Source organism: Hetaerina americana, unplaced genomic scaffold (genome assembly GCF_022747635.1).
Source record: "Hetaerina americana unplaced genomic scaffold, ioHetAmer1.1.p SCAF_11, whole genome shotgun sequence".
Lineage (NCBI taxonomy): Eukaryota > Metazoa > Arthropoda > Insecta > Odonata > Calopterygidae > Hetaerina > Hetaerina americana.
In genome coordinates this window covers 39,474,781-39,490,293 of record NW_027286181.1, presented here as the reverse complement: position 1 = coordinate 39,490,293, position 15,513 = coordinate 39,474,781, and the positions used below count along the sequence as shown (strand labels likewise).

The following is a 15,513-nucleotide window of genomic DNA, read 5'->3' as shown; positions in this document are numbered from 1 at the left end:
ATTGATTGATTGAGAGAAGAAGAAATTGCTGCAGTCCTCTTGGCTGATATCATGCATTTTTAAGCTGTATCCTCTCCAAACCCATCGGGAAAGATTTGGCAGCCCACCCATTTGAAAACTGTCACTAAGAGACTCCCTTCTCTTATTCTCTCTAATTCATACACTCTGGCAAGAAGAGATTGAGGCATTTTTTTTGCACAGTAAATATCATCGATCAATGCATAGCTACTGGAGGGTGAATCATTTATGATGGTAAAAACTCCAGCCTATACGTATTTTCAATGGTGGATGTAGCTGAAATTTTCAGGGGATGCAGTCCCAGTAAAAATGAAAAACAAAAATATAAACATCAGGCGCAATCACTCTGGGAATCCCCCTCTCCTCGTTAATCATTATATGAAATACTCGCTATCCGAGGTGCTCGTTAATTAAGGTTCCACTGTACGTTTTAGGGTAAACTTAGAGAAATTGTAAGTTGATGAAATTGATATGTGAATTAATTTTTGGGTTGAGAAATTTCTTTTCACTCATGTGGAACAAAATCTAGCTCTCACACTGAGCAAACAGATACAATCCTGTCTCTCAAGATTTCAGAACACAAAAAACCTCAAGTACACATTTAATAGTAGACAAAGAAATGAATCTCATTTGTACCATCATACCCCAATGAGGTGAAATCTTCATTTCTCTCATTGTAGATTTTACATTCCTATGAAAACCTGTTAAAACAAGGCTCAGAAAAGTATTGGGTGGCTACATAAGGAGTCTAGCATGTTTTCTTTTTCTTTCAGTGGTTCCATGAAGAGGTGACAAAAGAGGAAGAGGCCATGCCAGATGAGGCACTAGATTCACTCTTTAAATTAATTGATCCATTGCTTGATGCACACTCCAATTTCCTACGTGAAATAGAATTACGTTTGGCAGCATGGTAGGGACTTATTTCTTTTATCCTGTAAATTATGATGTTTATGGCACTTTTTAATTTTTTTAAAGTGTAAACTTTATATGCATACTATATCATTTCAGGGAAGGAAGAACTAATCCTCTTCATAAAAGTGAATTCCAGAAGATTGGGGATGTTGTCTTGAAAGGCATGATCTCACTACTGCCAGTAAGTTTTTTGAAGGCTCTCAATTAATTCAAAAGTGATTTTTTCCAGAGTTTCAAATTCAATGTTTAGTGTGTATCCATTACTACAAATGTTAAACAAAATGAGTTTCCTGTTTTGCCTTCAGTATAATATCAATAAGGATTGTTTCAGCACTGCATGTAGAACATTTAGTTATGCTACTTGGAGTAGTGTCTGTGTAAAAATACTGCATCTTCTATTTATGACTCTTTAGTAAATCTAGTCTACTGTGAGGATGCAAATTCTACACATTGTGATAAACATATTAAGTTTATATCAGGATCAATGAAAATAGACAATTATTGTCAGTTTACGGAGAAAAAATTGAAAACCTTGAGTTTTACAAAAATTTCTTCAGTATTAATTAATTACGAGGAACATCATTAGTGATACCTGTCTCTTCTTTCTTGTTTTAGCTTTATCATGACTTCTTAGGCAAGCATCTTCATGTATTGGAACAATTAGATGTAGCTTTTCGTAAAAATCGCAAGTTTGAGCAGCTCTATAGAGATTTTGAACAGCAAAAGATATGCTATTTGCCTATTACTTCATTTGTTCTTAAGCCACTTCAGAGATTGCTCCACTATCAAAACCTGTTAAACCGTAAGTAATTGTAATTTATTACTGTTCTACTTATATAAAACAAAATACAGAATTTTATGAAGATTCACACTATCCAGTAATTCGAATATTTTTTTAATTATAGTAATCCATAAACATTGTTTTAATTGAATAGATCAAGTGTAATTTCAACAAAAAGCTGATGTCAAAAATTTTTTCATAGGATTTATCAAGCAATATGGGAAGGATCACCCAGATCATGCTGACTGCTTTGCATCTCAGGAAAAGTTGTCAGAGGTGGTTTCAAATGTTCCCGATATTCTTAGAGCTTCTGTGAGTATTTATAAGTCCCACAGTAGTGTTAGTGCGAACTTTGAAAGTTTTTGGTATGTGGATAACTTATTACATGGATTGTTTTACTAAGGTTTTTGTTGCTCTGATTTAATGTTGACAACTAGCTGAAGTTGTAACGGCGATAAAAATGCATTGCAAAACTGATATCCATCCTGGTCCTATTAACCAGCATAGTGCATAAAACTTTGTACAGAAAACAATCACTGTGAGTCCTTTTTCCATTCAGCCTTAGGATAATGGCTGTTTAAGAATATTTTAATTGATGCTGGTGAAGATAAAGATGAAAAATTTATTGGAGATAAAATTCACATTTTGTCATTTAATGGGATCAAGTTGGTGTGGTGGTTAGTGATCTTCTCAACTTGATGGCCTGGATTCAGATCCTGGCAGTGGCAGAATTTTTCAATGGTAAACCAGTGCCCACTAGGGGTGTACTTTTGAGAGTACTTCAAGTGGAGTATGTCATTCAATGATTGAGACATTTAATTGTGAGCCTCTTGGTGCCTTTTGTGAAGAGTTTCTCTACATCCTTCTCCCATTCCCAGAAAATCCTACCTCTACCAAATTACCCACCTATCCATAATGGTGCAAATCTGTCTATCGCCTCCCTTAGTAAATATCAGTACTGCAATTTAAGATAATTAGTTTCATCTTAAAATATGGAAAAAAGTGGCAAATTTTGTTGAGCAGAAAGAAATTTAAGATATAAGAAACATAGTACTCCATAAATGCCTAGCATTATCTAGATCACATATGGCTTGATGTTCATTGACAGTAGACATGTTATGTAGGGTGCATTCAAATTCTTGCTTCGATCGAGTGATGTTTATAAAAGTTGTGAAACCATTTTGTGCCAGGTATAGTTCAATATTTGAGCAAAAGCCAAAAATTCCAGCGGACCAATGTTGGTGATACCAGTGGAACACAAAGTGTGTTGACAGGTGGTTCTCTAGAAGTACCTAATCAAATCCAAACATTCAGGAGAAAAATTATGCAAAACATTGCATACTAATCAGGATAATTGAGAAAATATCAGTGACAGAAATCCAGAAAATGAATGGCCACCCTGTTCAAGAATATTTGTGTGATTCTACATCAAATTTTTGTTGTTCCTTCATTACTGATCGCAATGATTGATGATGCCCATTGATAGCAATGGCTAGAACACTTAACATAACAGATGCAAGAATACATGCTCGCTGCAGGGTCAAATCATGACAGCTTAGAAGCTCATAGTTTCCAGAGTTAAAAAAGTAATCAAGTACTTAGTGTTGTTTTAAATGATAGAATGCAAAAGTCACAGTTAAATTTAGATGAGCTAAGAAATTAAATGGGTGTTTTGAAAAACTTAAGATTAAGTTTGTAAGAATTTTTTCATTAAGAAATGTATTCAGAGAACTAATTGGTAAATGCATACTAAGTACATACAGATGTATTCTTACTGATTTGTCAAGAGGAAAAGGCATCTTAATTTCTGTTTTACATATGTATCTGGCAAAGGACATTTTCATGGCAGCTCCTTTTTCTCAACATAAGTCATTTTCTAGCTCAGAATAGTATTGCGATCTGTCATAAATACATTTGTAAAATGCTTGGAATTTGGATACCAGGGCTCTAACCCTCTAGTGTTTTCTCTTATTATATGGAAACCGTCTACTGTTTTTATAGTCATGAATGGTTTTGGATTTGTAGGAGTCTTGGCTTCCTGGTCTGCCTAAGAGATTTCATCTTTCATACTTTGGTCTTCCAACTACATTAGATTTTCATTTCACAATTTCTTTGAGTAAAATTGGAATAATTTTACAAAAACATTTCCTTTAACTTTTAACTATGACATCCTACCTATTTCCACAAGGCCATTATATTGCCCTCTTCAAATTTGCATGTGTACATCTATGATACAACAGTGACCCATAAGATTTCTGTTATTTCTTAATGGACAATTGGGTATGTCTGATCCACTTCCAGCTAAATATGCCATCAGAATGGAAAGGACAGTCAAGCTGCAACATAGTACGGTGATGCCATGCAAATGTGTATCAGTGTCATTCAGGTCTGGGTTAGCCAAAGGCTTACTGTCATTGAAACATATGTAATTTTAATTGACCATAACCAAAGTAATCTCATGTAAAGTGTGAAATGAAATTATCTGGTAGTTAGTTCATTTATTGCCAATCTGACCAAATTTAGCCCATAAGTAAATTGTATAGAAGTGCATACATATAGGTGCAGGCTAGAATATTATCTATATTTTATGAGAAATTCAAATTAATAAATATTTAAATATTAACTTTCACTCCCATGTGCCAAGACAATATTTTAATGTTCATATAATGACTAATAGAGTGCTTTGCACAAAAGCAGTCTAATATATAGGCTATCAAAAACTGACTGCTGAAGCAATTGTAACAATTCAAAAATCTGGCCAGATTGAAACAAGGTTTTGCATGATTTCCGTATAAGATTATGCTTTTATTGCATTTTAAAAAATTGGAATGCAATACATGTTATATGACACATTCCATGATATTATTAAATATTCACATGGACTAAAAATAATGTTGCCATCATTATAATATTTGTTTGTATTTTCAGGCAAATTTTATACAATTGTGTGAACTGCAACGTGATATAGTGGGGCTTGACTCTCCACTTGTGCTACCTGGTCGTCAGTTTGTTCGTCAAGGATGCCTCATTAAAATTTCTCCTAAGGCCTTACAGCAAAGAATGTTCTTCTTGGTAAGACTGAAGTTATTGAAGGCTATTTAAAAATTATATAATATTTTTGTTGAGTTGTAAACTTTTTGTAAGATCCCTTTTAGTTTCAACAGATCTACCCTCCATATTCCTCTTCATAATATCATACCAGAGTTTTCATGCCAGCTTCTTGTAATTTTAAATACACTAACAAGAACATGGCCAAATTCATGGTCATAGTATGATAACCTAAGTGCGAGACACTTAGAAGTATTTAAGAGACAAATGTTCCGAAGTAAAATGGTTGGTGATGTATAGCTAACTCTGAAAACATGATAGTCTCTTTTCTTATGGAAAAATGTAGTCTTTGTATGCAAGTTATCCTCCATTTTCTTCCAACTGAGGTGAGCAGATAAAGTAGGTTGTTGAACCACTAGAGCTGGGGAAAAACTACAAATTAAGTGATTTGCTGCACATCATAAGTAGTAGTATTTTAAATGGGTTTTTACTGCATTTTGTTTTCATCATCATATTGGGTCATCAATTCTAACATTTATTTAATGTAATTCTCCAAACAAATTTTTTTTTACCAATTTCCTTGTTGCTTCTTCCTTAGTAACTGATTCTGCTTCCCAAATAATTAAGCTCTTATACTTCTTGTAGCTTTTGATTACCTATTTAAACATCTGTTGTTTTCTTCTTTTATTTTGTTCTTCTCTATCTTCAGATATTTCCTCTGTATCGTTTGCAAAATACAGCGTATAAACTGATTTTTTTCTGTGGGCCTATGCATCTAAAGCATTTCCTTTGGTTTCACTTATTGTGTTCTCAATGTAGGCAACAAATAAAAGGGTTGAGGGTGAACGTTCTTGCTCAGCGCTTTTATTTATTCTTATTCTTTACTGCTCGATCCAGGTTTCATTACACCCACGTTCATTATATAGATTGTGAGTCTGTCTTTCTCATTGTAAGGAATTCCCAGGCCAAGAAGCCTTTTATTCCAGTGATGTTGTTGAATGCTTTTCCTATCTTTTGACTAATCTCTTTTCTCAGATGTTTATAAATCGATTGTACATCTTAAGTTCTTCTCTTTTTAATCAATCGACTTACTTCTTCTGTGATCCAAGCTATTCCCTTGATGATTCCTCTTTGCTCATGGCTTATTATGCATATTTTATTGGTTTTCTTTTACTGTTTTTTTCTTTCCTCCACTATTAAAAAGACAATATGTCTTTCCAAAGTCTCTTCCTAACTCCTATGGAAAGCCAACTCAGTTAAACTTCTTTCAATTTTTCTACTTGCCAATGGGATCATTTTACTTCAGCATCACATGGTGTCATTTCCTAATATTGAATAGAATCTACTTTCATCTATCTACTTCCATCTACTATATCCATTACCACAAAAAAACTTTTATTTTTTAAACTGATTTAAACATAACATTGCAGAGGATCCAGTATAATTTTTGGCAAAAATGAACATATTTTTCCAATATTTACTATTTTTTATACTGTGTTTTCCTTGTGTTTTTTCCTTTAAGATGATATTTCATCTTCACTAAGTTATGATGAATGTCTACCACTGTAACCAGGTTTGATTTGGAATTTTCCTTGGGTAAATATTGTTTTCCATGCTCATGGTATTTCATTTTCAGCAATGGTTTTCAAATGATATTTGTCTTTAGTAATGAATGTTATGTGTTTAATCCTATTAGGCTTTCTATCTTAAACTCCACATATCAGATATTTTTTTCCGAAAGTTTGCTTCTCTATTGCATTCTTTTAAGAGCTTTAAACTGCTATTTATAGTCTTTCATTCTAAATCTTTTTTTCAGTTTTCTGATATGCTACTCTATACCAATAGAGGTCAGCACCCTAGCATGCAGTTCAAGTTACATGGGCAGTGGCCTTTAAGTGGATTAACTGTTGTTGAGAGTGGAACAACTGATGAGTCATCCCCTCTTGTTGCCGCCCATAGTTTCACCATTTACGGTGCCAATCGGTATGGACAATAAGTGCCAAGAGATGCAAAGAGTAGAATTTTGTAGTGTTTATTTTTGAAGTTTTATAATTTTATAAATGTTTGTGAAATGGAGTAAAGCATATTTAGTTAATGGGAAAACATTTTATCCAGCAGAAACTCAGTATAACAAGGCATATTCAAAAGCAAGGACAGTTGCCTTATTTTTTAAATAAGGCTCGGAATCAAGTTTTATGCATGCAGTGCCATCTAGTGATTGCTTCTAAACCACTAAAGTTATTGTTTTGATTCAGTTGTCATCTACCTGTCAGTAAATGCAGGTAGCAATATCTGCTAAAATCATTGCTCTCATCAATTGCTAAGTGGGGCTGTGATTAGATTATTGACTGCGAAAGATCTTTGGCTGCCCAAATTCATCTAGAGTTGTACCTAATTTATAGACTTACAGTCATGAGTTAAGGAAAGGTTAGAAAATGGTGTCCAGACTTCAACAAAGTCTTCAACTTTTGGATCACCCACTCTAAAGTCTCAACTTTGCACCAAGCAACTATTTACTTTTCTTGCATTTGTAACAGTGACTTGGTGGACAGTGGTTTGAAGACAACAAGGAACTCAAGACCGCTCTTGTCAACTGGTTCAATAGCCCGATGGCAAACTTCTTTTCTGAAGGATTTATGTGGTGCTGATGAAAAAAATTACTTAGAAGTGAATGGCAATAATGATGAATAAGTAAAGTAGGCTTGTAAAAAGTTAAAACCAGCAATAAAAACTTTTTTGATGACTAACTGGCCCTTGTTGAATATGCCTTGTATTGCAAATGCTATCATATGAAATTAAGTTGTTAGTCCTGACCAAAATATTACTCCAAATATGTTACAGTATCATTTGTGGTACCCAGTCATCCAAAATATTCTAAATGAATACAAATGGGCAAACTGTGGCTTTCATTTATTAATCTAAGCTACTGTGTAAGGTTTTTATTGTCCAAGTTTTTCCAAAATGAGTATTACCAGCAACTTCAGAACTTATCTTGTTACCTTTTATTCATTCTTTACAGTTATATTGCTGAGAACTGAAAATTCACAAATGAATAGAGACCCCATTAGTTTTTCAATCTCGATTTAATTTTCAATTTTAATTTAATTTCTCTAAGCTCAGCTTAAACCTTGCTTAATGCCAAGTCAATGAATATTTCAGTGTGTGAACATTATAATCTCCAAGAGCGAGATTATATTCCAACAGGATCAAACTTAAACAGTGTCTTTCAACCAAGTATTATGAATTGTACGATGACCTCCCTTACAAAGGCTAAGGAATTAACATTATGGCTAGGAAGGTCAGAATTTTTAACCAATTTACTCAGTGTATTTGAGGATAGGGATGTTGGATGGAATGGAGGTAGGAAGAAAGTATACAGAGATGAAAAGGGGTTTGTTGTATAGAAGGATATTATGATTTGTTTTTGTTGGGAGAGACTGGAGAAATATTTGGCGGCTGTGTCCTCCAAAACCTACCTTTTGAAACAATTTAATGGGAAGAACAATTTTTAAGGTTTTGTGTATACATAGTTGAATTATTTAATGCAGCTTGATTGGTACCTATCATAAGGTATGTTTATTTATGATAGTGGCTCTTAAAAAGATTCTGATAAGGTCTCGACAGAACTATTCCCAATCAGTCTCCATCCTGGACTTATAGACATCGCAAAACTTTGTGGCACTTGCACAGAGTCAATTTTTGGTGGAAGGGTTCACTTTCTGCTTGGGGGAAAAGGGTGCTCACGGCCAGGGTATCTATGATCACTTTACATTGTTGCCAACTTTAACATTTTTCTTTCCTTATTCTCCTTAACTGAAGTGCCCAGTATTTCAAAGAGATGCCTATAAATGACAAGCATGTAGTATGAAATATTACAGAAGAGATAAAATTTCATATAAAAAAATTATATTAAGGTAAAAATCTTTCTTAAATCATATACTCAAGAATCCATGGTAAGTCCCTTTGCAGTAGATATGACTATTTCAAATTCTTATTTAAAGCATCCTTACTTATGCATTATAATGTTGCATTATTATTTGCTCAGTTAAATATGGAGGCAGTGGCTCTAATTTTGATGCCTTAAGAAATTATATAATTAGTGGAAAATGTAGTGATGAAGTATTTGATGACTGAGGTAACACATGACAACATACAAAGAGGTGATAAAATCTTTTCTACTCTGGTCAAATTTTTTGCATAAATTTCCTGTGAAGTACACAAGGACTGGATAGATAAGCAGGTTTTTATTTTGTCTCTCCTAGTTTTAATTTGCTATAGTCAATGAATTTTTGGCGCCTTATCACCATGACTTGTGATTCTCATCTCGAGGTCTAGTCTCCGAGTTATTTATTATTCCACTAAGAATGATTCAATGAATTCTGCTAAGATAGTAGCTACCAAGTTATTCACTTCCATTTGTATATTATAATGATAACACAACTTGTCCATCAGTATTATAATAACAAGAAATTGCATGCTTGTTTCAGTTCATTAAGAGTGGCAGCTCATGGTCAAGAGGAAAAGGACAAATGGCTTGAAGATCTCTACTCAACAATTCAGTTATCCCGTGAAAGGGGAGCTGGCAGTGATGGGCTACATTATCACAGTCTCAAATCTTGCAGTAAGTTCAAATGTTGCTTTAGTTTTTATTCTAACTGTTTTCTGCATAATTATATTAACAAAAAATTGAACGATAAGAACATTTTTTAAGGTTTTGTGACTAGTTGAATTACTCATATGCAACTTGATTTGATGATTATGTATGTTTTTTGTGATAGTGGCTCCCAAAGTATAGGGTGATCCAATTGATGGATTGCAGGGAAGTTCTAGGGCCATGATAAGTCATATTTTAAAGCTCAATCATAAAATATTAATGCTAAGGTGATGGTTCATCTGAAATACTTAAAACATGATGTATTTTAGGTTACTACTATTTTTAAGAGTTAAAAAAGATAATTCAATTCTTTTGTATAATGTATTCATGATCCTATTTATTTTTCTAAACCGAGACTGAGAATTAAATTAAACTCTTTGAATTGTTACTCAAATGAAGGGAAAGAAAAACTCAAAATTTTGTCCATACATCATGTCAGAACTTTATCAATGGAATCAGAATCAGTCATGCAGACAAATGACAAGCATAAATAATGTTTAATTTCTGTAATTAAGTCTTATTTTTAACTCAAGTAGTACTAGTTAGAGGTGCTTTCATTCTGCTTGTGCCAAATAACTGTCTATAATCACTCAGAATATTTAGTTCAATCGACTCTTGTTAGATATGCGTAATATTTAGGAGTCCAGTGGTATTCTAGGAATAGCCAAAACATTTTATACCAAACCTGAGTTTAATAGAGGTGTCCAGAGAGCTCATTGTTATTCAAACCCTGAACTGTTAACTAGTTGATCCCTCTGCCTTCAGGCCCACAACACTGTTATGGCTGCTAATGCAATTATAATTTATTTGTGATGCTTAGCATCTTATCCTTAACCAATTATTATTATTTCATAGTTATCCATTTAGGGTGCATTTGAATGGGCACATCTACATTTCTTATTCTTGCCGGAAAAGAAGCAACCTGACACCCTACATACTGCAATAAAACCCTCTTTAATCTACATACATTTTAACTCCTTTATTCCATTCAATATGCCTATCCTTTTTCTTTCCCATCTCTCTTGCCTAATGCCCTCCCCTCCATCACAAACTTCAACATTCCATCACCAATCAAAGTGATTCGTATCCACCTTTGCTGCCTCCTTTGGATTCTCTTAACAATCAGCTACCTTCTTATGCCTATTACTTCTTTTCTTTCTACTCCTATCATTTTACTTTTTTCATTCTCCATAAATGGAATGAAAACATAATGAACCAACATGGTACTTATGTATGAAAGTACCGTGACTATTTCCTGATATATTCAAACAGGTGGTATTATGTGCTTCTATAATACCTTGGTGATTTCATCACAATTATTATTAAGACACACATTTGCTTGAAAGACCATTGAATTTTCCTCATACCTCTTGTAAAATTAGTTTACGAAGAGAATTCTCATCATAAACCAAATAAATTTTCATTGTTAAAAATAATTTCTGCTAGACTTTTTGGTAAGTGTTTCATATGCCTGTTCTTTATCCCACATTGATATGGAACCACCTGCAGCTCTTCCCTCTACTGTGACTGCAGTGGAATTAATTTTCAAATTAAAATAGTCTGGAGCCATGCAAAACTCAGTTTTGAGATCCATAATAGATCAGCATCATGGTCTGCATTCTACAATACTCAAACTCAGTATTTGGAAGGACTAAATTGGAAACGGTTGTTGCCACATTGATGTATTTTCCATGGTCATTTTAGGTTCATCTGATGAAGTCCTGGATAAGTCTGGAGTAAGTGATGGCTCATCTCCTGGAGGACCTGTGTCCCCAAACCAAACGTCCACACCTGTTGTTACCTCACCGTCCACACCAACTACATCGCCTACTCAGCGAAGCAACACCACTGTGCATGTTTGTTGGCATCGAAATACTAGCATTGGCATCAACGATCAAATGTCTGCTGTGGAGGTATGGTTAGATGTTTTTGCTTCAAAATTTTATGATTATTGCCGTTCAAGGACATCTTATACAACAATTTTGTGGTCAGCCATTAGATAAAAAAATTGGTTTAACTGGCTCATACTGGCTGAGAGGAAATTGACATTGCCACTGAAAATCATAGTGAGCATTCTGCATGAGTTAATAAGAGGCCAGTTCTTAGTAAATAGTTTTACTTCTCACCATGAAAGACACTCATATTATCAAAACAAATTAAGGGAAAAACTGTAAAATGTTTTTCTTAAATTGAATGTTGCTGAGTGTATAGGTACTCAACTTATCAATTTTTGCAGAAAATTTCAATTTTTCAAAAATAGTTCGACTCTCTTAAGATATCATCGGCTATATGGTGTTTTCTTTCAATACTAGTTTTCATATGAAAACAACTTTTATTTCATTTCCTCATCCTAACACTTAAATGATGACCAGGCTGAAGTCAGGCACCTTTTGTGCACAGGGAGGGATGATATATTCAGACCGATACAGTAAAATCTGGTGCTTTCCCGGCGTAGCTGCTTCCACAAATGGAAGACCCGAGAAAACTTCATCAGACTGATACAGTATGAATTAAATTCTATTGTTTAATTTAATTCATACTGTAATATTAATATTGCAATATTTCAGACGACTTTGTATATAGCCCAGAAAAGTGATACAATTTTGGCAATGACAATTTTAAATGTTCACAGGATAGCTTGAAGAAAATGCCATTGTCATCCTTAGAATTTTCAAAATGAAGGGGCACAGTAAAGTCAAGCTTCTATTAAAGCTCAATGTGAATCACATTATATTCAGCTAGATCATCAATATCCTATCTATCTTATGAGGGGATCAAGATGTTGCGGTGGCTATCGTACTGGCTTGCCACCCAGAGGGCCCGGGTACAAATCCTGGTGGTGTTGAATATTTTACAGTGGTATCTCAATCCTTACTTGAGATGCTTTGTGGAGGGCACTTAGATTGAGTACGTTGTCCGTCAGATGGGGCGTTAAGCTGCGGACCCCTTGGTACCTTTCGTAAAGAGTAGGCTAATGCCAATGCCGGGTTTCTCTCCACCCATTATCCTTTCCCATCCATCCCTAATGGCTCAAATTACCTCAGCTGTCGGTTGACTCCCCTAAATACTACTACTACTCAATATCCAAGATGTAGCTGTATTTTCAGGAACTTATATATTTCTATTAGAATGAATGTCTTATGTGGATATCTTAGTGGTTAAAAAATGTTTTACACTACGTAAGGCTTGGTCAATAATCATATATTTTATTGATATACTTCACACAGAATCAACTCAGTGGCTATTTGCTGAGGAAATTCAAGAACAGCAATGGCTGGCAGAAGCTTTGGGTTGTCTTCGCCAATTTCTGCCTTTTCTTCTACAAAAATTTCCAGGTAAATTTATAACCTTGTCAGCATGTTAAAGGCCATAATTTCATTTGGTTTTGTATCTTTATGAGAAAAAAATTTCTTTCTCATTAATGCAATTACACTCTTGAATATTGACGGCACAAATGCAGGTTAGCCATTGGATGTTGTCATTAGGTCAGAAAAGTGTTCTGACAGAATCTGACAATATTCTTTGTGACATTAAGCTGTATTTTTCCTATTAGTAGCAATATATTCTAATTCTCTTGGCTTCATAATTACAGGAGTGACTTCTATGAGTGGGTGATGAAAATGAGCTGAAATGAGCTGGCCAATGTGCTGGTGTTTTCATATTTTAACAATTATTTCAGTGGCTCAGTAACTAAATTAAAATAATTATTACCGTATTTACCCATCGATAACGCACACGTTATGAATAGAAAAATGTTCAGATGATCAAAAAAATGACAATGCGTGTTATGCAATGAAAATTGAAAATATCCAAACATAGACATATTTTTGCACACACATATCCGGTATAGTAATATTTTTACGCCCATTATATATAATTTTTACGAGCATACATATATGCTTATACGCATGCGTGGTCTCTACACGCTCAAGATAACAATGAAGCCCTGGGCACACAGTATCTATACTAATTTACTCCAAAGTTCTGGGGGCACATTATGCGTAAGGTGCATGTTGTTGATGGGAAAATATGGTAACAAGGATTGACACTTATTTTTACAAATTTGGGTCATGGTCAATATTCCTGTCCTTAAACTATGTAAAGGCCCTGGTGGGGGAAAGAGGGTGCCATTTCATTATTTCCTTCAGGGTATGTGAGGAAGATTTCAGAGGAATCAACTAAGGTTTATTATTACATTATTTCAGCAATGCTTATGAATAAAGACTTTTTAATAATACAGCGGAACCTCACTGAGCAAGCACCTCACACACCAAGTAATTTAAATGATCTGACATATTATTAGTGATTTTTTTGCAAAGTTAAATATATTTTGTGCATAGTTTAGAAAATGTTCCTGAAGAAAAAGCCACAAGAAGTCTGCCAAAAGAGAATAAAAATAACTGTGAAAATGGAAAGTAAAATTTGAAATTGCAAAGCAAGAACTAGGTGTCAGCTTGGCTGATCTAGTTTGCACATACATTTTATGGACATCAGCAATTTGCACTATCCTCAAGGACAAGGATAGAATTAAGGAGATAAATGCTTCAAAGGGATTGACAAGTATATTTACAAAATGGTAACATATTGATCCAATGATGTTGAAAAGTGGCTTCTCATATGGCTAAATGGAAACCATTGCAAAGGGACAGTATTAGAGAGAAGGCTATAGTGATGTTTGCCAATCTCATTGAGAAAACTCCAGGATTATCAATGGTCAAAAAGAAATATTTAAGAGAAGCAATGGGTGGTTCGAGAAGTTTAAGAGAAGTGACATCTATAGCATTGTGAGGTATGGTGAGGCAGCAAGCTCTAACTCAAAGACAGCAGAGAACTTCATCATTGAATTGAAGAAGCTCGTAAATTCTGAGGGTTACCTGTCACAACAACTTTTTAATTTTGACGCAGTCTCTTCTGAGAAAAAATGCCAAAGCAAATCTATGTAATAGCATAGGAGAAAGTGTTTCCCGGCCACAAACCAATGGAAGACTGTCTCACCCTGCTATTTTGTATCTATGCAAGCAGTGATTTGAAAATTAAACCCCTGTTTATTTACCATTCAGTAACTCCGCTAGCATTCAAGAATTGTTAGGTCCAGAAGGGGAGGCTAAATGTGATGTGGAGGACATTGGAAACTGCTGCATTGTACATTGAGAAGCATCACCCTAATAAGGCGGGTGACTATGTGCACGACAAATTTATTTAATGATTATTTTTTGTTGCATCCTCACAAAAGTTTTAAGCATCTGAAAAAGCAATGTCTCTAGTCAGCTTTCTTGTAAAAAAAATTAGTAATTTATCGTAAATAATGAACTAATGATTTTGATTCTTCTATTTGTTTCCTAAAAGTTGAATTCGCATTCTAGTTTGGTTCATTTCATGATTTAAGAAAAGATGAAGATGATTCATGATCCTGAACAATGTATTATGATTTTCTTATATAGAGCATAATTTTTTTTCAGCATGGAAAACATTGTCAAATTTTACATTGATTTATATGGGAACAATTGTTTTGCTTTACTGGAAAGACTCCGTAACAAATTATGCTTGTTGTGCAAAGTTCCACTGTTCTTGAACACCAAAGAAGAGATTGTGTAAATACTAACCAATGGCTTGGTCATTTTCAAAATAATTTCCATAATTAGACACTCCAAATGAAAGAATTTTGAAATACTTTTTCCATTTTAGTCTCTGTATTCTAATATCACTAAAGATAAAAAAAAACAAGGTGTCTCTCAAGGCAGTGTTCTTTCTCATTGTACACATGTTATTGAGCTCATCTGTAATCATAGCGAAAAATGCTTTTTGACAGAGGAGATGCCTGTTTGATATATGAGCAACAGTATCAATAATTACCTAAGAAGGGGTAAGAGGGGGTCATATCTTAAAAATGGTCAAATTTTTGGGGGGATAAAAACAAGTGAAAATGGCCTCATTTAATTTAAGGTTTGCCCCCTTCTCATGGATGACTTCAATCATTGCATACCCCCTAGATTGTTCTAATACACATGGATAGATAGTAAATATTAAACTTACAATGGAATACTCAAGGCCATTTTTATATTGAAAAACAATACATTTAATGCTGTTGTGTAATAGTTCT

The 15,513-nt window shown here is 34.2% G+C and overlaps 1 protein-coding gene across 1 annotated transcript in view; it reads left to right on the top strand.

Moving 5' to 3' along the window:
• The window catches only part of Cdep (Chondrocyte-derived ezrin-like domain containing protein), a 69,481-nt gene that overhangs the window by 47,824 nt on the left and 6,144 nt on the right, over positions 1-15,513 (top strand). The window contains exons 15-23 of the mRNA XM_071599736.1: positions 792-928; positions 1,027-1,111; positions 1,546-1,732; positions 1,914-2,023; positions 4,640-4,783; positions 6,576-6,742; positions 9,247-9,380; positions 11,118-11,326; positions 12,641-12,748. Of these exons, the coding sequence (XP_071455837.1) occupies positions 792-928; positions 1,027-1,111; positions 1,546-1,732; positions 1,914-2,023; positions 4,640-4,783; positions 6,576-6,742; positions 9,247-9,380; positions 11,118-11,326; positions 12,641-12,748 (1,281 nt within the window). The remainder of the gene's footprint in view (positions 1-791; positions 929-1,026; positions 1,112-1,545; positions 1,733-1,913; positions 2,024-4,639; positions 4,784-6,575; positions 6,743-9,246; positions 9,381-11,117; positions 11,327-12,640; positions 12,749-15,513) is intronic.